Raw genomic sequence first — 26,750 nt, forward strand, 5'->3', positions numbered from 1 at the left:
AAGAGTCCAGGGTTGGACAGTCTTCCTATGGAGTTTTATCATGCACTTTGGCCTTACATTAGGGAGGACTTCTACAATGCTTCTCTTGAGGGCATTGCAACAAGATCCTGAGGACTTATTATTAATCAAGGTTTTATTAAGCTTATTTCCAAAAAACAAACAAGAAAATACTATGAATGGTTGGAGGCCAACAAACTCGCTTAATACTACATATAAGATAATAGCAAAAGCCTTAGCCAAAAGAATTAAACCTATCACACAAGAGATTGTGAGGCCATAGCAAAATGGCTTTCTTGGAGGTATATTTATCTTGGACAGTTTGGTACTTGCTTGGGATGATACAAAATTGGCTCAAGAGAAATCTCAATATGCTTGGGTTCTAGAACTTGATATTGATAAAGCCTATGATTATATAAGATGGCCTTTTAAACTTAAAATGCTTCATTGGATGGGATTTGGTCCTAATTTGTTTGTACGTTGTTCACAGATGTAAATGCTAGATTAGTGGTAAATGGAACCCTCTCTCCACAATTCCATCTTCAAAAATCAATATGCTATGGCTACCCTCTCACTCCATTCCTTTATGTCCTCTTTATTAATGCCCTTGGTTATCTCCTTCAACATGCTCAAGCGACCCACCTTATTCATGGCATCTTGCTCCTTGGAAACAAGACAGCCCTTAACTACCATTTTGTGGATGACAGCATGAGTTTTATACAAAACTCAGCTGGGGATTTCAATAATTTGTTGGATGTCCTTGATTACTATTGTAGAATTTCAGGTTCAAAACTTGCTAATCACAAAACTGAATTTTGGATGACTCATCTCAGCCCTCATCACCCATGAATTCCAAATGAGCGGAAGGAGATAAAGCATGGAGTCATTGCTAGATACCTTGGTATACCTTTTGGAATTGGAGTTCTACTGAAAAATATGTGGAGATGGTCTTCAAGTGAATTTAAATCCTAACTGTTGGCTTGGCCAAACCACTTCTTATCTATGGCTGGTCGTGTACAGGTCGCTAATAGAATTCTCTTAGCAAGTCATGCTTACATCTCTATTCATGTTGGCTATCTTTTGCTATAATCAACTTCGCTCATTCCTAACTTTCTTTGGTCCAAATGGGGTGACCAAAAAGGTATGCTTGTTACATTATAGTCTCATCATATCATTCCAAAGGATAAGGGAGGGTTGGGTATCATAGACCCTTAAGGGATTTTCTTTTTTTTCAGCCAAATGGATTTAGAGCCTTGGAAGGGAATGCTCCTTGGAGACCACTACTGGTAATTCTTGGAGTACAATTCACAAGAATGATAAGAGTTTCCTGGTCCCATTTTTTAAAGTCCACGGTTAAGCTCCTCTCAACTGTATTTGGAAAGGTTGACAGCTAGTAAGTTATCTTGATATGATCAGTCTTTTATCCACGGATCAAGTTTTGCAACTTCGTCAATATGGTGGAGCAGATTAATCCAAGAAAGTGACAGCCCTTTGGCACCAGGTTCAGAGTGAAGCGCCTTTTCAAGAAAGGCATTTAGGTATTCAAGGATCTTAGGGACTTCTCAAACTTCACTTGGAAATTGTGGCCTCCACTCAAATAGTGTTTTAACTTGAGCTATAGAGGCGAGGTGATAGTGACAAAAATCCAAAATCTAGTCTCTCCTAATCTCTTTATCCTTATTCCATCAAGCAGTCAATCAAACTTTTTGAATGATTGGAAGTGGCCTAATTTAAGCAGCATTAGAATCTTTCCTCTCTAAGTACCGTATAAGCAGCTTGTTCCTAACTTGGCTATCTCTAACTGTCTCAACACTCTTTGGAAGTATGATCAAGAGTTGTGCCCATTGGAATAAACTCAGCCATAAAATCTGGAACACCAAAGCTGATGCCCAATCGCAATATACCGCTTGGAAACACCTCCATGCCAAACTTCCAGTGGGATTTCGTCTAAATTCCTCATTCTGCTGCCGCGCTGCCCCTTTTGTGGTAAAGAAGAATCTTTAATACATTGTTTTTGGCTTTGTTCTTGTGTGAGATTGTTATGGACTCCCCTTAGAATCTTCATACCAGCTCTTTTTCCATTTCACACGGTCATGGAAATCCGCTCTTCTCGGATACTCTCATGCCCATAACAGGATTTCTAACTCGTGGAGGCTTATTTATTATTATTAAAAATATTTGAAAGATTCAATGTCAAACTGCCTTGCCTCACTCTTTCCTCCCATTGGAAATAAAAATTCAAACAACATGCTCCAATTGGTCAACTCTAATGACTTGGCTTTTTTGTCTGTCCATGATATGGCAGCTAATCTACAAACCAAAAATCTTCATGCATAGCTACGAGGCTCATTTTAGATCTGTCTCTGCAGTGAGTATAGAAAAGTCACAAACAGACGGTATTTCCAGTTGACTGGCAGATTGCATCTTTTCCATTTGCATACCTTGGGAAGTGCTTTATGCAATCATGTTATGTACATTGTTTGTTTCTCCACTGTGCTACAGCTGTGAATAAGTTCTGTATATTGATGTGTGATGACTCATGAGTTAGACTGCTGTCCTATTTGTAACACTGCTGTAATGACGTTGTTACAGCTATTCTATTATTGACAGCGCTGTAATTCTGATTTAAGTTTTTCTTTCTCCAATAAAAAAAAAAGAATAATACAGGGGATAATAAAAGATAAATAGGATCCTAATGTTTGATATATATATTAATCATTGTCAATCTATATTGAAGTCTATTTGTCGTGAATTGTATTCTAGCCTGGACCAACCATTCTGAAGTTTGCATTTGTTTACTCAGTCTGGAGCTTGGCATCATCTTACCTGGAAGTCATTGCATTTGAACCATTGCTTTCATGTTCGTTGGGTAGTATATGACCTCGACAGGAGAAGACAGAGGTCACGGGCATAAATATTTCAGTTGCCATTTGTGACGAACCAAACGCGTTGAACCAACACTGAGTTAAGGAATGTTCAGATTGATGGTAATTCTTGGTGCGTGAAGTATATCCCCCGGGGCAGTGCTGGGAGTTTTCATCCCGTTCTCATAGCCTGAAGAGATATTTCAATTTGTGATTTTATTGGTGTCAACATTTGATACAGAAAGGTCATCTCTATTGGGTACAGAACCGAAGTCTTCCTTTGCAATACAATGTTTCCCGTTTGAGCAAAATTCTTCTATCAGGTATTGCCATGAAAAATTCTGAAACTATATTGTCAGCTTCTTACTGTCTATATCAGAAGAAATGGTCCATAACATATTTACTTCTGCCATTCATTTCATTGGTATAAATATTACAGTTTGTGTCTCGCCTCTGTCAATTGTTTATTTCTGCATTCTCTATATGAATACATATATTCTCAGCACATGACAAACACAAGCTGGCTCAAGTCATTGAATGCAAAATCTGAGACTGTTCACTGGATTGTTCTCTTGCTAACTGTTTGATGAAATGTCTCTGACAAATAACTGAATATTTCAGAATGATGTGACGATGCCAACTGTTTGACCATATGCCTATGCTGCGTATGGGTTTTACACAAATGTGTGGGTTTACCCTAAGACGCTTCTATGTCCAAGTTTTGTTTGCCTGGGATCTATCTATGCTTATGAATTCATCCAAGTGCATCTAGGATCTAACCAGCACAAATCCACACCTTAGATAAATCCAAGCAATCTCAGTAAGAACCCAATGCCTCCAAGAAAGAACAACAAATCATAAGATCCAATCCAAGCAGTTACTACTTTGATCAAATTGTGTTCAATCTAAATATTCTGGAATTGAAACTCAAGTCCATCCGACGAAGAGTTTAAATGAATTTCATATCGAATTAAGCCTTCCATTGCTAGATAGCTGAAATTAGGTATCTTCTAACCACCATGTTAAGGACCTTATTTAATATCAAAGTTTCTGTAAGTTTTGAGTAATAGAAATGAAAGCATTAGAAATAGGCTCAAAAACAACAACTTTTCTTCCAAATCTTAGAAATAGATATTGACTTAAACATGAATAATTAATATTTGATTTTTTTAACATAAAGAGTAGAAAAATAAGATTTAAAAACTAAGCACAATAACAATTCATGGATTCCATAAACTAACTAAAATATGAATAGACATAATCTGATGCATGAGATGATAAAATAAAAAAAATTATAGTCTTAGAAACTTGCTGTTCAAAACAGAAAAAGATTCAGGTTTTTAAAGTAGTATTGAGTTGAAGGGCCTTGGTGTAGCCACTTTTATGGTTTTATTTTGTTCAGAAATATTTTTTTAATTTTCTTGGGTATTTCTTATGTATTTATTGGGAGGGTGACATAGAATTTCTAAGAGATCCCAGGGATGTTGAGACAGTCTATGGCTAGGGAATGCTAGTGAATCTCCCACTTCTATCAAAACAGTAGGATAAGAAGAGGATATCCCCTCTAAATCTTTGAGTCTATAAGCTACCCAAACCTATAGGAAAGTGCCTCCGGGGAGTAAAATTTAATATCTACTTCTTTGATGAAGGAAATAGATTTTGAGATCTCTTCTCCATGAAATTCAGGGTCAGGGAATATTCATCACCATAAAAATTCCTTGCGGACATTTCAAGAAAGGGTTCAGTTAAGAAAGTTTGCTGAGGTAATCTAATCATGAGAATAAATGTGAACACTTGTTTTCCAATTAAGATTTGACACAGAATGACGCCTGGTCTCTAAAAGAAACCCATCATATTTCATAGAGATATTTAGAAATGCACTTTATTGATTTATTCATGTCTGATTGTTCCTTGCTCAAAACTACTTCTAGGTGGAGACTAGGTGGACATAAAACAAAACATATACAAATTCACTGTCTAGGCAGATTATTACAACATTGAACTTTATATTATAAATAAATATTAAATACTGTATTGCTAAAAGTATATAAATATCGGTACTGCAACAAGTGTGAATCACTTATTGTATACAACAAAGACCAGAGTAACTAGAGCATATAGTACTATGCAGTTATGAACAGAGAAGCTTTCAAAAAAACAACAAAATTAATAATAGGAATCCAATTTTTATGTCACCCATTAGAGTAGTAGCATCCCTGGTAAAACATTAAACATGGTACTTTATTTGCGCCATTTCATCAATAATATACTCATAGCCATCTTCTCTCCCTTTCTTGATAGAATAAGCTACACTCAACCCAGCAAGGAGGACAAAGATTATAAGAAGGCCAGCTGGAAGAAATTTGTTTACAAGAAGCGAGCTTGTTCGTTCCTGCGTTTAAGAAGATGGGTTATAATTATGTCTTTTTAAATTTATTTTAATCGTTTAATATCTGAATTTATCTGTCTATAAGAAGAAAATCACGAATCAAAATATCTTGTTGTTTAGCAGATGTGATTTTTCCATTCTTCACTGTAATATAGGAGGCAACAGAAAAATAAAAATAAAAATAAATTAGAAGATGAACACATAACTTAGAAAGAAGAAAAGTTTTGAAAAGTAATTTACTGATTGATGAGAATACAGAGCCCTGGTTTCCATGGGATCTGCTATGAGAAGATAGAAAAGACCCATAACACCTGTGTGACTGCGTTCTTTGCTATATTTGGATTGTAATTTTAGAGTCTCTCCACCTTTTATCTGTACACTCCCAAGCTCTGGATAACATGTGCTCATTCCAACAACATAACCGGTTTCATTACCAGGCTCTCTTCCTTCACCATAAAGTGGCAACGATGTGCAAATCTCCCGACCATCCTAACCATTACAAATTATGTTAGATTAAATATGTGACGTGTCATCAATGGAAAGAAAGCTATAATCATGAACTAGAATCATTGAAACAGGAGTTAGGAAATCAGAATTAAGGTAATCAAAATATCTCTCTAATATTCACATGGGTCATCATAACCGACCAAGCTAAGTAATTCATACCTGCCCATAAAGTGCTAAACCAGCCCCTCCAGTATGTTGGTGTCCAACACCATAAATTACATTCCCACCTTGTGGTATGGCCATATTTGCTTCACGAATGTCAATGCAATCACCAGGAGAATGAATGCCAGCACTACATTGTGGAACATCATATTCAACCTGCTTCAAAAGTGGTTAGCAAACTACAAATGTGGGAGCTCTTCCAGGAACATGTAATGTCATTTATGTTATATTTGTGTACAAATTAAAACAAGCACTGTGGATGAAATCATACTTTAGAAGCCACAGGAAAAACAGATTCTGTAAAAGAACTAACCTTTTTTCCCAGAGCTTTATTATTATTATCTTTTTCAAAGTGATCCTCCAAACTGTATGAATGGATCACAAGTTCTCTTTTGCAAGGTTTAAAAGGATTATCATTAATAGACTTTGTTTTTACCACTAGTGTAGATATCTTAAATAAATCTATCTAAAGAAATGTCGATAAATATCCACTACAAAATAATTATAATTTAATTTGCTACATCTAAAATTATTTATATTTGCTTTATCTCCATTTATTTAGTTTTTTACTAATTTAAGCTTTTTATTTTAATTTCTTAAAAAATGGATGATTTATATCTCCAAATATTATAATTTAAACGGATATTTTGCGTGGTATTTATTAAATTGTTTTTAAAAGTATATTCTATTTATAATAAGATTTAAACTTTTGACATGTAGATGGTTGTCAAATTTGACCTTGAAGAATAAAATTTAACATTAACACACTCACACCGTCCCACTCCCCCATTCTGCCATTGTAGAATGCCTATCGGTATTAATTAATGTTAAAAAGATAATATTTAATGGGTTATGATATCATCACCAAACCTCTAGCTTGCAGTTTTTATTAATTGAAACAATACAAAAAATAAGATGGGGAGGGGATAATTTCCTAGTGTAGTATTCATTTACAGTAAGATGTTCGTGTACCATTGCTGTGCCAACTGAACATGAAAGTGCACTGCCATAGCCAATAGAAAATTTTAAGTGTGGTGAATCATATAGGATCTCGTGCACTACTATTTTTGGTCAAAAAAACATTTTCATAAAAGGAACCTTAGATAAAAATTGACAAGAAGCTTTTTATGAAGGTGACATTTGTAAAGTTTTCTAGCTTTTGTTTACAATTCATTATTAGGCTTTGTAAATTCTGGATATTGGATATTACATATAAATGTGGATAAGTTTTCTTTCAGTCAACTTGCTCATGCATTAAGCTTTCCTGGATTTGGTTATCTGTGATGACTCCATCTACTTGGTGGGTTTTGTAATGATCTAAGAAAGCGGACGAGGTCAAATTTAGACTATGAAAAGTAACAATTAATTAGTTTGAATACATTCTTCATCCTCAAGATTAAATACGCAGTCATGACGTAATGAAAGAATTATAACATATTACTCATCTTTACCTCATTTGTCTAATTCGGTAGTGGATGGTAGAATTACTGCTGCTCAAGTATGGAAACAAACTACTTGGGGCTCCCTCATGGTTCTCACTCGTATTGGGACTCTTTTACCTCAAAGTGATTGAATTACTCCTTCCCTTGTGCAAACTCCCTACCCATATAGACTTACCAAAATTACTAATCGTATTATCTTTTAACTATAATTATATTAAACTTATCAAAATTTCTAGAATATCATTTATTAATATGTTTAAAAATTACTAGAACTTAAAATTGTTAATGTTTTAGCCCAGAAATAGAGATAAACAACAATAAAAGAGCATAAACAATACACAGAACACTCAAAGCATTTATCCTAGGAAAACCCTTCGATAGGAAGGGGAAAACTCAGCCACACCAGCAAAAATATCTTTTATTGATCATAAAATATTCAAGTACAAGGCTTTCCACTTGATTAGTTTGCAATAAACAAAGCAATCACATAAATAGATTGCATTAGACTCTTATCTTGCACATGAAGGTCTCTTCAAATCCCAAATACAAGATCCTTCAAATTTCCAAAATATTCAACACTTCATATTTCTATACGCATGCCTCTTCACATGTTGTATGACATGAGTATTTTTATATAATATTAACTTAAATATAATCACTGATATTTCTTTCAGCTGAAGATGACCATAACAGTCATAATAAACATATTTCTATCTCATAAAATCAAAAATAAACATCTCTATCGCAGCTACAAACTACAACAAATATGATGTACTAATATGTTTTTGAAATTACTAATCCAATGTGATGCGATTTACATAATTTAAAATATATTTTATCTTATTAAAGTGAAAGATTATGGGCATACCTTTCTTGAATCTTTGTCTAATATTATTCTTTCGGAGTGCAACATATTTTTGTGTTCTTTTTTGTTTCTATTTTTCTCCTTTTTCTCCTCCTTTTCCTTGTGTGCTTTTTTTTATTGTTTAAAATAAAAATGCAAAGTAAAATTACCATGCCTTTCTTTGCTAGTTTCATGTCATTTAAATATTTGCAAAGGGTGGTGACTTTTCAAGTTTTGATTTGATATGTAATATTAACGTTCTTGATATTGTTTTGTTAATATTGATTTTTTTTTATCGGTAAACGACAAAGCCTAGATTAATTATTGTTATTTTTTATAATTAATTATTTTTATGTGTTAAGAGAATTCAAACCCAAGACCTCCCACATGAGAGGCTAACAAGTTACCATTGTGTTGTAGGCTCTTGCCTGCTTTGTTAATATTGATATTATTACATTGAATAATAATATTAATTGTATATTAACTAGATTCTATATTGATTAATTATTAGCATTGTACTGATTCGTAATATTATTATTGATTAGAGTATTGAACATTAATTTGATTAATATTATCAATTATGAATTGATAAATAATATTATTAATGTTGATAATTTAAGTAAAGACTTAAGAAAATTCAATCTAATTTACATACATGCATACACCAATTATGGCTCACGACAGACCACCCCTCCCAAAATTGCTTGTCCTCAAACAATTACTATCATAATTTCCTTATTAAACTATTTTATAGTGGTGTCTAACAAAGTCATAATCTGTTTAATTACAACTATTGTTTTGATTAAGTAAAAACACGTTTTAAAGGACCTGAAACCTTTACAAAATAACAAAAGTCTAGAGATAAACAAGAGAAGTAAACATCAGAGAAAAGTGGCACAGGACAACATGAGACAGACCTCCAAAAAGAACAACCATGAGGTCACCCAATACAAAGTTGGAAAAGACAGCAAAAGAACAGTTAAAGAACAACAACTGACTAGCTAAGAAGTCTTTATCAGGTCAACAGCCTGATCCTCCAGAATATGAATATTCTCAGCAACGACCTTCACCTCGTCCTTTTTACTCACATCCTCATTCTTCTTAGAATGAGCTCGGATGCATTTGCTTGGTCCCTAAATCTCTGCCACCGGAGGGGAGTCCTACCCTTTGTCATTCTCAATCTGCTTCAAGAGGTTACCCACATTATCAGCCATCTGTTTAAACAACTTTTCCAAATTGCCCAGCTTAGCATCCATTTTAGTCACCTTCCTCTGAATACCAGTAATATCTTTATCCATCACCCTTTGTTTGGCCTCGAGCAATGGTATCTTATGCATGAGGTTTTTAACTTCTTCTGCATTCCCAATAACCTCCAAAAGTCTGTCTATGTGTTGGCCCAATGTACGCTCAACTCTGGCAGTTTTGCTAACTTGCTCCATTTCCTTGCCCAACAACTACATTTGTTTCTTAAGGAAGCCGATCTCCTTCAATATTGTACAAGGGTTACCAAAAAGACCCTTGGACGACCCGAGCCCACCATCAGTATTCTCACCCAAATCTAGAAGATGCCCCTATTCCCCAACATCCTCATTATCTAAATCCCCATTCTTCATAATCTATAACCTCTCCTCTTGCCGTCTTAAAGATTTTCTTTTCCTTTCCAGCCGTTGATCCAGAGGCTCATCATCAGAAGGAGGAGAGGCCTAGTCATCTTGAAAGCCCTTAATACCCTTTCCTTTACCTCCACTCCTCTTATTATAGTGATCTCTCACTAATTCCTTCATGAAATCACTTTCCTAGTCAAAATCACCTTCAACAACTTTCTTTTCCTTCTTTTTAGAACTACAACCAGAGCCCTTTTTCAAACTCCCCATACCCCCTTCAGCTTCAACAACTATTGTTATTCTAAATTGTTCTAGATAAATCGAAGTTTAAACCATACATCCAAAAATATGAAATACATGTATAAAGTCATGGAGCATACACAAACTATACAAATTTATGCATGAAGATATGAAGCATACAGGTTGATGCAAGAAGACACAAAGTATACACATTGATGCAAGAAGACACAAAGGATACACCAAGTATATACCTGGATGAAGGAAGACATGATGTAGACATATAATACACACATTTTTTTGTTAAACCCTATGATTTTAAGTTTGTAATGAGTTAGGGTTAGGGAAATGGTTTACTTATTTATACTTTTGAAGCTTATATATACATACATATAGACTTATGTTCACATTGTGCTTCATACATATTTATACTTATAAGAAAACTTGTCATGATAAGTTACTCCAAATCAATTCCATACTAAGCCCAAGAGCAAAACTTTGACCCCCTTGGCCTCAATAACAGGTGCTAGGCATCCACACAAGGTGGTCTACTTGGTGAATGCTTGTCTTGCTTATCTATTTATACCTCATCTCCACTATTAAAAGAGTTCTTATAAAGATGCCATTAGCTTCTTTCCCTTAACTAGTACTACAATAGGGTGACTTAGTAGTTTTCTAATTTTGTAGACTCTGTATAAAAGCTTCTTGTAGCAGGGTGTCCTTACCATCTTTCCCTTAACTAGTACTATCATAGGGTTCCCTAGAAGTTCTCCCCTAATTGTAGATTCAATAGGAAATCCCTTTGTAGTAGGTGCGCTTACCATCTTTCCCTTAACTAGTAACACAATAAGGTGCCCTAGCAATTCTTCCTTGATTACAAACTCCACAAGAAATCCATTTGCAATAGGGTGTCCTTCTCATCTTTCCCTAAACTAGTATTGCCATAGGGTGTCCTAGAAGTTCTCCCTTGATTGTAGAGTCCATAGGAAAGCCATTACTAATAGAGTGCCCTTACCCTCTTTCCCTTAACTAGTATCACAATAGGGTACCCTAGCAGTTCTCCCTTGTTGTAGACTCCCTAGGAAATAAATTTGTAGTAGAGTTCCCTTACCATCTTTCCCTTAACTAGGATTGCAATAGGCTGCCCTAACAGTTCTCGCTTGTTTGCAGATTCCATAGGAAAGCTATTTAGGGTGGCCTTTTTTTCGAAATTGTTTGTTATTACTAGGGTTGAACTTCCTTGAAACCTTATTGCTAGCTCCCTATTCACTATAAATCGTAGATGCATGTAGATAATCACACTTATCAAAGAACTTGGTGGTTTGTGTTTGATCTGAACCTCAAATTAGATAATTCGTTTAGGTAAGTTCATTCCTGATTATTGCTTATTGTATGAATGCCCTCATTTCATTAGCTAATTATTTGTTCTTATTTTTTCAATTATATTCTATGTTTGCATGAATTTCCCTCATAGGATGGAAGGATTATGCTCTGATACCACTTGTGATGACCCCATCTACTTGGTAGTTTTTGTAATGATCTAAGAAAGCAGATGGCATCAAATTTAGAATATAGACTTAAAACAAAGTACTAATTAATTAGTTTGAATACAATCTTTGTCCTCAAATTTAAATATGCAGCCATGACCTGATAAAAGAATTATATATAATACTATTAGTAATTTTTGATAAGCTCATCTTTCCCTCATTTGTCTAATTTGGTAGCGGATGATAGAATTAGTGCTGCTCAAGTATGGAAACAATCTATTTGAAGCTCCCTCATGGTTCTCACCCATATTGGGACTTTTTTGCCTTAGAGTGATCGAGTTACTTCTTCCCTTATGCAAACTCCCTACCCACTACATACTTAAACAAAGCATTCTATAAAGTTATCAAAATTACTAGTGGTATCATCTTTTAACTAGATAATTATATTAGACTTACCAATATTTCTAGAGTATCATTTATTAATATGATTCAAAATTACTAGAACTTAATATGGTTTACTAATAATATGTTTCCAAAATTACTAATGCTCAATATATCATATTTAATGTAATAGATGCCAATGTGATGAGATTTACATAATTTAAAATGTATTTTATTTTATTACAGTGAAAGATTATGGGCATCCTTTCTCAAATCTTTGTCTAATATTATTATTACTAGTGCAATATATTTCTATGCTCCTTTTTGTTATCTATTTTTCCTCCTTTCTTTCATGTATTTTCTCCTTTTTCTTGTGTTTTTTTTATTGTTTAAAATAAAAATGCAAAGTAAAACTACCCAAGTCCTTTTTTGCTAGTTTCATGTCATTTAAATAGTTTTGCAAAGGGTGGTGATTTTCAAGTTTGGATTTAATATTTAATATTAAAATTGTAGATATTGATTTAATATATCTATACTTCTAATATTCTTTTGTTAATAATTTTAATATTCTTGACACTAATTTATTTTATTAATAGTATTATTTATATTGTTTTGTTAATATTAATATTATTGATATTGATTTGTTAGTACTAATATTAATAACTATATTAATATTATTACATTGAATAATTTTTTTTTATCGGTAATGATAATATTTATTTTGATATTAGAAAGGATTCCAAATAAATAATTGTCATTAAAGGCCAGACCAGACCAAACATGAAACCAAAGCCCCCATTCCACCTACAAACCATGACAAAAACACAACATTGATAATACATTGAGATTGTTGCCCGACCAGGCAAAATGTGATTAAAATACAACTACTGAAAAACCATTAGCAAACAAAACACTAAACCCACCCAGACCGCAGATCAATTGAACCAATTTGTTGCTTCAACACGAGAGAAATTGGGGATTTCTCCACCTGATGAACGTCCTGATGGAGCCTGAAAATTTTGTGCCTCCATTTATGAGATTATGTTGTAGGTTCAAAATGGAATGGGTCCTTTTTTATGTCTTGGTGAAGCAACAATGTGCAAAGAAAGCAAGTTATTAATGTTAGACAGTGAGTTCCAGATCAACCACCTAATATGAACATTATATTTGGAAAATGCAGCAAGGACACTTATTTTACTGTTATGAAAGTTTCAAGAAAATTTTGATTGTTCATATATTTTGATTCTTCAAATAACAAAATATTCAATGATTTTATTTAGCAGCGGCAGAGAGAGTTGGATCTTGTCTAATGTGATAAGCCAGAATTATAAAAGTTTGGAGATGCCTTTTGAGATCAAAGACAGTACTTTCTTCAAACTATTGATCCTTTGCTGGTGAAGATACGATGGCAGAAGCCATGAAATGAAATTCAAATAGCAACCATGAAAAGCCAACATATCATTTGGTTAACTGAGGAAATGGATCAATACAAAACATAAGAGCAAGTATGCACAAGCGGGAATATGTGGTCATGAAGGTAGCAAGTTTTCAAAACCATGTACTTAATTATTTTTGAATCTGCAGATTACAGTCACACTGGGCAGATTCAATCATCATATCAGGTTCAGCAATGTATATGACCTCTGAGTTATTTTTGGATTATATTAGGAAGTGTATGAATTTTAATTATCATTTTTGAAGTGCTTAAGTGAAGAAGGTATCAACATGTGGCAATCTTTGGTCTGGCTGTTTGTGCTTATAAATTTGGTCTTGATTTGGAGAATTTTTTCAAAGTACCATATTTCCACACAAGGTTTTCCATTCAGTGGTGCTATGGACATTGACTGGAGTGATTCAATGAACATTCTGCACTTGGTCTCAATCTCAAGGCAGTCAATAAATTATTGTAATGATCCCATCTTTTGGCCTTCACGTTCTCCAAAGTCTAAGTGGAGGATAAGAAGAAATTAAATTAATTTCTTATAAAGTCATTCAATTAAAATTAAAAGGTGGCTTTATATTTAATTAATTTAATTAATTATTGTATTACAAAGGAGATGCATCTGGAGTGTGTATTAATTATTGGAAAGGTGGAAGCCTCTAGAAGCACAATTAATTATTGCAAGAGAGGAGTTTCTAGAGAGTGCATTAATTATTGAATGGGGGAATCTTCTAGCACTTACAATTAATTAATGTTTTAGTTCTTTCTAGAAGGGTGAAGGAATAGGATAAATAGGGGTGAGAGTCTCATTGTTTAGCATGAGATTATTGTATCGGATGATTATGACTTGCATTTGATTCACACATCCGAGCTCTTATCAAATGCAAGTCATAATCATCCGATACAATAATCTCATGCTAAACAATGAGACTCTCACCCCTATTTATCCTATTCCTTCACCCTTCTAGAAAGAACTGAAACATTAATTAATTGTAAGTGCTAGAACCTTCCCCCTTTCAATAATTAATGCACTCTCTAGAAACTCCTCTCTTGCAATAATTAATTGTGCTTCTAGAGGCTTCCACCTTTCCAATAATTAATACACACTCCAGACGCATCTCCTTTGTAATACAATAATTAATTAAATTAATTAAATATAAAGCCACCTTTTAATTTTAATTGAATGACTTTATAAGAAATTAATTTAATTTCTTCTTATCCTCCACTTAGACTTTGGAGAACGTGAAGGCCAAAAGATGGGATCATTACAAATCCGCCCTCCTTGAAATTGCTTGTCCTCAAGCAATTAAGTAACATAATGAACGCCACACTCCACCTGGATCCCAATTGAAGTAATATGTGATGTCCATATGGACATTAAACAAACTAAAAATGAACATCATTAGGACCAACCACATGTCCTGCAAGTTAGCTCCCAAAACTTGTGCTGATGAAGTATAAGTTTGGATGTCACCAGAAGGCGGCTCCATAGAAGATCTATGAAATCTCTTCTTCCCAACTGCTGCAACACAAAACTGAATCTTTGTAGATGGTGAAAACAAAGCCCAACTCCACTCAGGAGAGTGATCAATATCGACCGCAAACATCAAATTATCATAAGACAATGTGGCATCCATGTTGAACATAGTACTATTGCAGAAGTGAACATCAACACTTTGTTGATCAATAGTATAATATGACTCTGTCACTATATTACTCACCTCATTAGCAATAATAGGTGTACAATGATCATCAAAGAACATATCTACAACTGCATGCATACTACTAAACTCCTTGTTAGATGGTTCAACGGACACAGAAGTGGCTGCTAATATGACAGTATCCTCGCATTCTCCTAATCCCATTATTGTTGCATTGCCATCCCCTAACAAAGCTTCATATGTGGACTCCTGACTATCACCAATAGCATAGCCCGGTGGTGTCTCGATCCCATCTGAAGAATCAACTACCTTCTGCTTTGGAGCAACATACAAATCGTCAATGTTGATGCCCATCTTTTTTGCCATAAGTTGCAACATCATATCCATTCGCCTATTTTGCTCCTGTTGCATACGACGCCCCTTCTCTAATGTACCCAGTAATCTAAATATTACATTTTCTTGATCTGGACTGATATACATTTTGTCAAACACTTTTCCCTCTATCCGGCTATCTATAAGATCTCCACAGGATGGCAGGACTAACAGCTCTGATACCACTGTAATGGACACCCAGGAATGCCCAAAAGCTGAATCAACTGCTGAAATTATATTAATTCTAAAAATGTTGCAATCAAGTACAAAGAGATGTATTCCAAAGGCCAAACCCTAAGGGAATGACGTCTAGAATGTTACAACAGAGAATGAACGTCCTCTATTGCTAAAAAAGAGTGTGATTCACACATCCGAGCTCTTATCAAATGCAAGTCATAATCATCCGATACAATAATCTCATGCTAAACAATGAGACTCTCACCCCTATTTATCCTATTCCTTCACCCTTCTAGAAAGAACTAAAACATTAATTAATTGTAAGTGCTAGAAGCTTCCCCCTTTCAATAATTAATGCACTCTCTAGAAACTCCTCTCTTGCAATAATTAATTGTGCTTCTAGAGGCTTCCACCTTTCCAATAATTAATACACACTCCAGACGCATCTCCTTTGTAATACAATAATTAATTAAATTAATTAAATATAAAGCCACCTTTTAATTTTAATTGAATGACTTTATAAGAAATTAATTTAATTTCTTCTTATCCTCCACTTAGACTTTGGAGAACGTGAAGGCCAAAAGATGGGATCATTACAAATCCGCCCTCCTTGAAATTGCTTGTCCTCAAGCAATTAAGTAACATAATGGACTCCAACCTCCCTGTAATGGACACCCAGGAATGCCCAAAAGCTAAATCAACTGCTGAAATTATATTAATTCTAAAAATGTTGCAATCAAGTACAAAGAGATGTATTCCAAAGGCCAAACCCTAAGGGAATGACATCTAGAATGTTACAACAGAGAATGAACGTCCTCTATTGCTAAAAAAGAGTGTGATTCACACATCCGAGCTCTTATCAAATGCAAGTCATAATCATCCGATACAATAATCTCATGCTAAACAATGAGACTCTCACCCCTATTTATCCTATTCCTTCACCCTTCTAGAAAGAACTAAAACATTAATTAATTGTAAGTGCTAGAAGCTTCCCCCTTTCAATAATTAATGCACTCTCTAGAAACTCCTCTCTTGCAATAATTAATTGTGCTTCTAGAGGCTTCCACCTTTCCAATAATTAATACACACTCCAGACGCATCTCCTTTGTAATACAATAATTAATTAAATTAATTAAATATAAAGCCACCTTTTAATTTTAATTGAATGACTTTATAAGAAATTAATTTAATTTCTTCTTATCCTCCACTTAGACTTTGGAGAACGTGAAGGCCAAAAGATGGGATCATTACAATTATGTCACACTGTATTGGGCATAACACAGATTGAAAGGGGTTATTCATTTGCATAACTCTCTATCTGGAAGGCACTAAAACAGGAGCAATTATATTCATATGATCTGAAGGATAATAATCTGGAGTAGCACCCGATGACACCTCCAGTTATAGAACCAATGCCACATAAGCATGAAGCGATCAAAGCCTGTAACAGGAACTTTTGAAATGGAGGTGGAGTGGTATGCTGTCAAATGTTCATTGAATGACATTTTCTTGCGAGTTTGAATAGAGACAAAACTGAAAGATGGCATGAGAACAATATGCAGAAACATACAAACAGTACTGTGCAAATGGAGGAAATAAGTATATTTGTCTGTGACTTTCCACGTTGGCATACAGAATAGCAAGGAACTTGTGTGTGCATGACCAAATGTTCCTTTCATATTAAGTGGCAATGTTAAATAACACTGGATCCAGTTTTTTCCTCTCTTGAAACATAAATAGAGAAAGATTTGCAAATGTCGGCAACAAGGAATAATTATGTTATCTCCAGTAGCCGTCAGAGATTGCTCTTCATCCATGAATAATAGCATTTATAAATCTTTGTAAACAATTTTTCTAATGTATGTCATGTCTATTGCAGGCTCATGAGCATACGCGCAAGAGGAAAAGGAAGTCGAGAGCTTGAATGATGGGTGACGAAGGAGGGGTCCATGCGGATGATGTGAGTGAGTATTGCAGAATATGGCTTGTGAATTGCTGTTCGGTAGATGGGAATCACACAGAAAAGCGCCCATGGGAATGAGTGAGATTGCATCCAATGTTATAAGCCATGGGAAAGATATAACTGCCAGTTATAATTCAATAGTCTTCAAATCATATTAAAAATTAAATATTGATTAGTTTTTAATGAAGAGGTGCAAGGTTTGGAAATATAACCGACACCCTTCAGCCCTTTATAAATATGTGATGGAAAAATCAAACAGACCACCATTCATTATATTTTCAAAAACTCTCTACATTCCCGAAGCTTATACGATTTTGAAATTCCTTCCTTGAAAAGATTGAAGTTTGAACCAAGCTATTGGATACTGAAACTATTGGGCATATATTCCAATATTGTGTGATATGAAATTGTGTTGAGTGGAGCATCATCATTTGAGTGTCATCAATACAAATTTCTCTACAATATAATTAGTAAGATTTTTATTTGCTTTAGAGTTAAATTATTAAATGGTTCGTCCCTTGTGATCATCTAAATTTTCTATCAATAATCTATTATTAGGATAAGTGGATCAAATTATTCGTTTCTATTTAAACCCAATAAATACAAATATTGTAAAATATTATTATTGTTTTCTTTATTTGTATCTATTTTGTCCATATAAGGGTTAAAACATTATAGACTAGTTTAAATACGCATTAAAACAAAATAATGAGTTGTTTATAGATTTAATATACATAATATCATAAAGTTGTATGTGAAAACATATAGTTTTGACTCTATTGCCCTTCTAAATTTCAGCACTGATCATTAACTCACTCATATTTCTCAATCAATATGCTGACAATATTCTAATCTTTTTCTTTTAAGGGTTTGATATCTATTTGTTTTAGTAATTCACTTTTAATCTTATTTCAGCATTCTCAAGTTTATTAAAGCAATCGTATTTCGAAGATTAATACTCACAGTTATCAATAAAAAAATTTCCTTAAAAATCTTGTCATTTTGGAAAATTGTCTTTACATTGAATCTATCTTCTATAAACGTCTTGGATCCAAGTTTGTTGTCTAGGATCAGGTGTACAAGCCTTGGTTTTGCAGAGCCAAAAACGCAGGGGATTTGGATCGCATCTCGTCAAGTTGGCCTTAATCGGTTGGATATCCTAGCATCGAGCAGGCAAACTTCGTAGGACTCCAATCTACGGTTTTGGGAACCAACACGTCCATTCCTTCCACTCCTAGCAGCAGTACTACCAAATGCCCCAACAAAATCCTCCAACAACGAAACATCCACCCCTATCATATCGTCATCCTCAACCGAGGGGGAAGCACCTCAAGGCATACTTATGCCATGACCCTTCTTTGTTGGAAGCTAACAATGCACCTGAGGATGTTCACTACATCAACGGGAGTTGTAGATTTGAATGTCGTCCTCTTCGTCTTCTTGGGACCCCATCCAACACCAAGGGCGCGAGCCTGCATACAGGACCATAGGAATAGGGCAAGCTGCCACCAACCCATGTGTACAACCAACATATGAACTTCAAGAGGAGCTTCCAAAGACCAAATCAAAAGTGGCTGAAACTCACCCAAAACACCACCAATCAAACACCATGGACGAAGACCCATATGCAAGCCAACCCCAATCTCTTCTCTGTACACGATGTCTTCTACTTCCACATCCCATTTGGGTTCCAAGCATTCTCTTGCCACCAAAAGAACCTCTGCCATAGATTCCGCCACCATCAAAGGAAAAGCCATGAACAAGCAAGAGATATCGAGATTTGATTGAGGCCTCCAATTGTGGGTCAAATCTTCCTCCCCGAATATGAGTTTCACTGCATCCTAGAACAAGCCCTTGTCAATTTTGAAGACATTGCACAATCTTTTCACAGAAATATCTCCTTCAAAGGTCGGGGTTTGGCTTGTGGTTTTCAAAGAGAAATTCGCCTCCATTGTTTTCAACAAAAACCCCACTCACAACTCCACTCAATATTAGAGATCGCTAAATGGAGAAGGTAGATCGAACAGATTTAAAGGCGCAAGGAAGCCTCTAGAAGGACCAAAATCCGATGCCCAATTCATCACGGCATAATTTCACACACAAATCTTCCCACACACCTCTTTCCACCAATGCTACGGTAGCCTAACTACCTCCATATGGGAAGATTCCTGAAATCATCAAGAAGTATCAAAGATGGAAGGAAAGGCTCAACTACCATCACTCAATCATAATTGCCTCACATATTGAGCCCTGTTACACATGTCAATAGTACTGAACTCCAAAAGTCCTATTACTTTAAAGTCAGTCTCAAAGTGTTCACATATCCAATTCAAAAGGTGGGATATTGCTGAAGTCTTCCATGATTTCAAAATTCTCTTGTAATGAACCCACCATTTTCACATTGGAAAGTCTATTTGTTACATTCCCTATTTTGATGTTTTGAAAAAATTCATTTAACTTTTGATATTTCAAGCAATTAGTTAAATTAGCTACTCATTTTGAAGTTCATGTGAATTGAAAATACTTGTTGATCATTATGTTCAAGTGAAAAGGAAAAAGTTGGTTAAATTACCTACTATTGCAGTTAAATTGATTATTTTCTATAATGATTAATTACAATTGATCTATGTGGAAGTATGCTTTCACTATGCTAATTCTTCTTGCAAGTAGTGCGGCGATGGGGGGAAGCATTGGCAAAGAGGGAATTGGGTATGAGAGCACCGTCCTACCACCAAAGTTAACAGGTATGAATCTAAACAACCATAGTTAGGGAATGCAGGCTAGGAAACAAGACACACATCAAGTAACCAACATGAGCTAACTAGGTCAACAGGCATAATAAGATATATAAACATTCATATATGCAGTGAAGCAATTTATAAACAAATCACCTTTGAGAGTGAGTCGACCTCAAGTCCTTTCTTGTAATGTTAGACATGTTCTAGTATAATGGTATCATGGTACTTACATACATATGTACATGTTACACACATATATATGTACGTATGCGTACATTCAAGTATGACGTATATGTATGCATATGTGTGTGCAACATATACAAATATATGTAAATAAGATAGATACCATTATAGTGAGACATGGGGAATAATTTAATTCCACTTAATATCAATGAATTATTTTTAAGCCATTGACTATTTTCTTTTATTCATTATTCTTGGTCTTGCATTTGGAATCAAAGATTGTAACTCCTTTGCACCACCTTGCGTTTTTGTCCATGCATGTAACTCTCTTGTTTCAACTCACATGTTCTAATGAGCAAGCCTCATTATATAAAGAAGGGAGGATTGCAACTGTTCTCAGTTTTGCATTCAAAGTGTCTACTCTTGCATCTACGGCACCATATTCTTCAATAGTCACTTGCTAGTAGGGATCGTAATTAAGATATTAAGAAGCATTTATTGATATTGCATTCCAGGGGACCCCGTTGTAGCAAAAAACAGTTGGAGCATTTGTAGTATTTATTACCAGCATCTCCTACTTATCAGGTCTTATTTCCATTGTTCATATTTCCTTCAATGATATTACATTTGGTTCATGAAAGATATCAAACCTATGATTACTTTTGAATTTGATACATGTCTAATTCATGAAAGATATCAAGCCTACAAATGATTTCGAATTTATACATGTTAAGTTTCATTTAAGGGTTTTTATAAGCATGATCATATAATTGCATGACCAAACCTTGCCTTTTAAATCTAAACGGCCTTGTGAGAGCTGACGTCTTCTATATTGACTCATGGCATGATAATAACTTCTTAAGTAATGATTGGCCGGGAGTGCCACAAGTACAAGGGCATCAATATATATGTCTTTCAGACTAGAAAGCTTACCTCATGGCAATGTGTCTTCCAACTTGTTAATAATATTCCAAATCAGATAATAGCATCATATTCACATGCAATAACCACTTAAGGAATGGGAAATTTGTTTGTAAAAGGAACAATAATCTGTGAATATATTGAATATATATATATATATGGATACATGGATGAATCATCAAGGACAACCAAGTGGGGCTAAGATGAAGATGTAAACACCTATAGTTATGGATTGTGTCAGAACGTCCTGCAAATGTGAGAATTATAATACTAAGAATAACCAAGAAGGAAAGAAAAGTTAAGTCCAGTAAATATAACCCAGTCAGCTCATGGTGGTTCAATGAGGGGTGTTTTCTTTGTCAAGTCGAGAAGTGGGTGATTGGGCATGCAATGTCCATGTAAATCCCTGACCAAGGTAAATTTAGTGGAAATTGATGTTGTTGTGATCACTAGAGGTCAGAATAGCCACTAGTCAAATAGATAGACTATTAAGAGGGAATCTAGGGTCTAGCTGACTAGATAGTTGACACTCTAACAGCAGGATGCTCAGGTGGCAAGACATGATTGTGTTCTTGTGCTCTTTCCCACGTAGGGAGGGCCTTTCTTAGTTGAGATTGTGTAGGGATACTTAGGGTCCGTGGTTGGGAGGTTAAGCCTCTAACAATGCTTCTCCTCTCCACCAGATGCCAAGACTTGCACAAAATAGATCAAGACAGCATCCTTAGTCATTATGGTTAGCGGGTATCTTTCCTCCTTCCATGTTTATTCAAGTTCAGTTAGAGACAAAATTTATTTATGTGGCTATTGCATTTATTTTCTTTCAGATTTATAAAGTATTTTCAATAGTATCAAGTAGGAAGTGATCTGTCTCTCTCTCACACACATTATATTTTGGTTAGTTATGATGACAATTTATAAAAGAATTAGTTAGATAATGATTTCTAAATTCCAATTGTTGGTTAAGGCAATACCTGAAAATCAGTTAATCTGTTAAAACTATTAATCCCAAGCTTGTAAATATGTAAACTTTCTTATGTGGATATTAAATGAGAAGGTAAATATAGGGATAGAAAAATTGGTTGTTACACTATCCACTAGGGAATTAGCCTCTCTTGGCACATGAAATTTTTTGAACTCGTCCACTTCATTGAGCAAGGTTCTGATTTATTTGATATATTTGTCTAGGTACCACATCTCCAAGCTTCCTTTAGCTATGTCATTTACTACAATCTGATAATCCCCCTCTAGATGTAACTTTTGGGTGTCAAGCTTCACTCCCTACAATACTACTTCGACAACAATAAGGCACTCAGCTTGGTTGTTTGTGACATTCGCCACCCTTTTTGCATAGAATGCCAAAATACTTCCATCTTCTGTAACATATGGATTTCATATCAAAATAAAGGAGAACTAGTATATGAAAGGGGTTTCCTCGACTAACTATTGAAACAAAATATCTTGAATCCTTTTTATGAGACATTAACTAATTTAACTACTAATGATTAACTGATATGATACAATCAACTGAAATAACAATTAACTGTAATAACGATCAATTGAAATAACTATAATAACGATCAACTGAAATAACTGTAATAGCGATCAATTGAAATAACTGTAATAACGATCAACTGAAATAACTGTAATAATGATCGATTGAAATAATTGAAATAATGATTAACTATCTTTCCTTGCATACAAGTAAAATAAATGCATAATATAAAATAGAAAGAGGAACATACAAGAAGTAACTAGTGAGTTTTTAATTAGTTGTGCAAGCCTCGGCTTTCGGTAAGAGGAGAAGCATTGACTTAGGCTTAACCTCCCAACCTTGGATCATATTCATCCCCACACAATATATTGAATAGAAAGGCCCTCCCTAACCTGGGATTAGGCTTGGGATACTTCTAGTCTAGCCACCTGAGCATTTCAGTGTTTAAAATGTTCGCACAGTTATGGACGGACATGTTTGAATAACTGGCACTACTGACATCAAGTGATCATAGATGAAAAACATGCCTTTAACGACCTTGGCCAAGGTTTTCGGATGGATTCAATGACCTGATCACCACCACTTGACTTGACAACAAGGGAACAATAAGTTTGAACATGCATGAGCTATTAAATGATTTTCCTTTTTCAAATAATTTAGAATTGTTATGTCATGTCTGATTTTTATTCCTTGCTAATGCGGATTTCTATCTCACCTCTTCACCTCTTCCTTGGCTATACAGCCAACTTAGTCCTAGGTGTTTGAATCTGAGAGCAGTCAGCTCTTTCTATTGATCCCCAACTGATATAAGAATATTATATGTTTCCAACATATCACATTTCTGTGACTTGAGAAATATAACCTTAAGACTTGCAAAATAAATACCATTTGATTTTTGACATAAAGATATGATATCATGTCATGGATACTTAGTCTTGACTATCCTAAAGAGGAACTAACCGAAGATATTAAACAAAGATGATTTACGGCATATTCTGAAATTGTATCTTACGGTTGTAATTTCAAAATGTAGTAGTATCTGATAAAAACATAGTATGATCATTGGGATATGGGGACAACAACATAACTTGGTAAAATTTGGAAAATAATTGAGTCTTGACTAGACGCTATCAATCAACTCCTTCACGGAAAGAACTCTGGACGCAATCTTAGTGCGATTACTAATCACATACTTCAGCAAGGAAATATAAATGAAGGGAAGTTATTGTGGCAAAAATGTTATGACGGGATGAACGAAAGGAAAAATTTCAGAGAGAATCCCTATAAGAAATACTGCAAAGGTATCTATCGTGAGGAATGAGACTCAATGGTCTTATACGTCCTCTTAGTCTCTCATGGCTTCCATATTTAAAGAGGTATTCAATAAGCTTCATGGCTTCCAAGAAGCCGTAACTCATAAAGAAAAGACTTGGCTTCTTGAACACCAATGTAATATGCCAAATGTGCATTTTGGTTTCTAGCAAGAAATTGAATAAATATGGAAAAAGATTTGAAGGTTATAAATCAAGGATAATTTTCAATATATTTATCTATTTGCACGTAGATGTATTTATGAGATGGCATCATATTATTTATTTTATCCAAGGTTGTATATATTATTATGTATATCTAAATACATGCTTTATTTGGAAGATTATTTTATCTTCTTGTACATGTATTTAAATGTACGTATTAGATAAAATCTTATATAAAAATAATATTATGGTGTCACCTTTATTTCTATATCTATGTGCATGTACATAAATATACAATATAATGATGTGGTGGAAAAGTCAATCAAAAGCCATTTGAGGTAATTTTTAATTAATTAAAAAAAATAACTAATATTTTAAATGTTTATTTAGTAGCTCATGCGTGTCCATTGATTGTATCCTAATGTTCAAGTCGCTAGGTCCTTACCAAGATAGTTAAAGGTCATACCTGTCGACCCGATAATGGACTAAGTATCCCATTCCATTGATCCCATTTAGCAATGCTTCTCCCCTTCATCTTCTCTGCAACCACCCATGCAACATTTTCCATGATAATAACAAGTTCCATGATAAATCCATAATAAAATTTAATGTAGATAAGGAATTTAATTATTAACCATAATTCCGAAACCAAACAACTGCTAATCATCATATGACAAACAATGGATAACGACCATCATCATTGAACAGTTAACATAATGAATACAACGGATATATTTAACTACCCTTTTCACATGATAATGAAAGAAAATCCATTCAATTCAACGAATATAAATAAATTTAAATTAGGTCAAAATTTGGATGTAACATCTTCTGACCTGGCAACAACGCCAACTCCCGAGCGGCCCAAGTTTCCCTTGGAGGCCCTATCGAAATTGATATTTATCCAACCAGGATCAGTCGGGAGCTCTGCAAGAATAGGAGCATCAATATCTATATGTCTATGAGACTAGAAAGCTTACCTCATGGCAATGTGTCTTCCAACTTGTTAATCATATTCTAAATTGGAGAATAGCATCATATTCACATGCAATAACCACTAAAGGAATGGGAAATCTGTTTGTAAAAGGAACAATAATCTGTGAACATATTAAATATATATGGATACATCAATGAATCATCAAGGACAACCAAGTGTGGCTGAGATGAATATGTAAACCCCTATAGTTATGGATTGTGTCGGAATGTTCTGCAAATGTGAGAATTATATTAGTAAGAATAACTAAGAAGGAAAGAAATTTAAGTCTAGTAAATATAATCCGATTAGCTCATGGTAGTTCAATGAGGGATGTCTTGTTTGTCAAGTTGAGCAATGGGTGTTTAGGCAATCAGTGTCCATGTGAATCCCTGGCCAGGGTAGGTTTAGTGGCAATTGATGTTGTGATCAATAAAGGTTAGAATAGTCATCAATCGGATAGATAAATTGTTAGGAGGAAAACTAAGGTCTAGTTGACTAGATGGTTGACACTTTAACACTAGGATGCTCAGGTGGCAGGACATGATTGTGTTCCTATGAATACTTAGGGTCCATGGTTGGGAGGTTAAGCCTCTAACAATGCTTCTCCTCTTCACCAGATGCCAAGACTTGCACAAGACAAATCAAGATGACATTCTTAGTCATTATGGTTAGCAGGTATCTTTCCTCCTTTCATGCTTATTCAAGTTCAATTAGTTACGAAATTTATTTATGTGGCTATTACATGTATTTTCTTTCAGATTTATAAAGTATCAACTAGGAAGTGATCTCTCTCTCTCTCTCTCTCTCTCTCTCTCTCTCTCTCTCTCTCTTATTATGTTTTGATTAGTTATGATGACACTTTATAAAAGCATTAGTTAGGTAATGATTTCTCAATTCTAGTTGTTAGTTAAGGCAATACTTGAAAACCAGTTAATCTATTAAAACTGTTAATCACATGCTTGTGAATATGTAAACTTGCTAACATGGATATTAAATGGGAAGGTAAATATAGGGATAGAAAAATTGGTTGTTACACTATCTACTATGGAATTAGCCTTTCTTGGCACATGATAAATTTTGAACTCGTCCACTTCATTGAGCAAGGTTCTAATTTGTTTGATATATTTGTCTAGGTACCACATCTCCAAGCTTTCCTTAGCTATGCCTTTTACTACAATCTGAGAATCCCCCTCTAGATATAACTTTTGGGTCTCCCAACAACACTACTTCAACAACAGCAAGACACTCAGCTTGGTTGTTCGTTCCATTTGCCACCCTTTTTGTACAAAATGCCAAAATACTTCCATCTTCTAACCTGGCAACAACACCAACTCTCGAGGGGCCTAGGTTTTCCTTGGTGACCCCATCAAAATTGATATTTATCCAACCGGGATCAAGTGAGATCCACCTCACACGAGATGGCATGGGTAGAGAATC

At 34.6% G+C, this 26,750-nt stretch overlaps 1 protein-coding gene and 1 long non-coding RNA gene across 14 annotated transcripts in view; one reads left to right on the forward strand and one right to left on the reverse strand.

The window, feature by feature from the left end:
• The first annotated feature begins 1,782 nt into the window (after positions 1-1,782).
• Positions 1,783-26,750, forward strand: part of LOC149540936 (uncharacterized) — a 64,431-nt gene continuing 39,463 nt past the window's right edge. The window contains exons 1-2 of one of the 2 annotated variants that reach the window (XR_016356456.1): positions 1,783-1,983; positions 2,801-3,184. This is a non-coding gene — a long non-coding RNA (uncharacterized LOC149540936). Of the gene's footprint in view, positions 1,984-2,152; positions 3,185-26,750 lie in introns of those variants that run through there. The other variant, XR_016356455.1, reaches the window with a different exon arrangement.
• Positions 4,848-26,750, reverse strand: part of LOC149540937 (uncharacterized) — a 62,650-nt gene continuing 40,747 nt past the window's right edge. For all 12 annotated transcript variants that reach the window (XM_089801994.1, XM_089802001.1, XM_089802002.1 and 9 more), the window contains 3 exons: positions 5,917-6,075; positions 5,491-5,739; positions 4,848-5,253 (listed from right to left, as the gene is read on the reverse strand). In XM_089801994.1, the coding sequence (XP_089658120.1) occupies positions 5,089-5,253; positions 5,491-5,739; positions 5,917-6,075 (573 nt within the window). In that variant the 3' untranslated portion in view covers positions 4,848-5,088. The remainder of the gene's footprint in view (positions 5,254-5,490; positions 5,740-5,916; positions 6,076-26,750) is intronic.

Source organism: Cupressus sempervirens, chromosome 9, assembly GCF_028749045.1.
Source record: "Cupressus sempervirens isolate cs-2001-9-10 chromosome 9, ASM2874904v1, whole genome shotgun sequence".
NCBI lineage: Eukaryota > Viridiplantae > Streptophyta > Pinopsida > Cupressales > Cupressaceae > Cupressus > Cupressus sempervirens.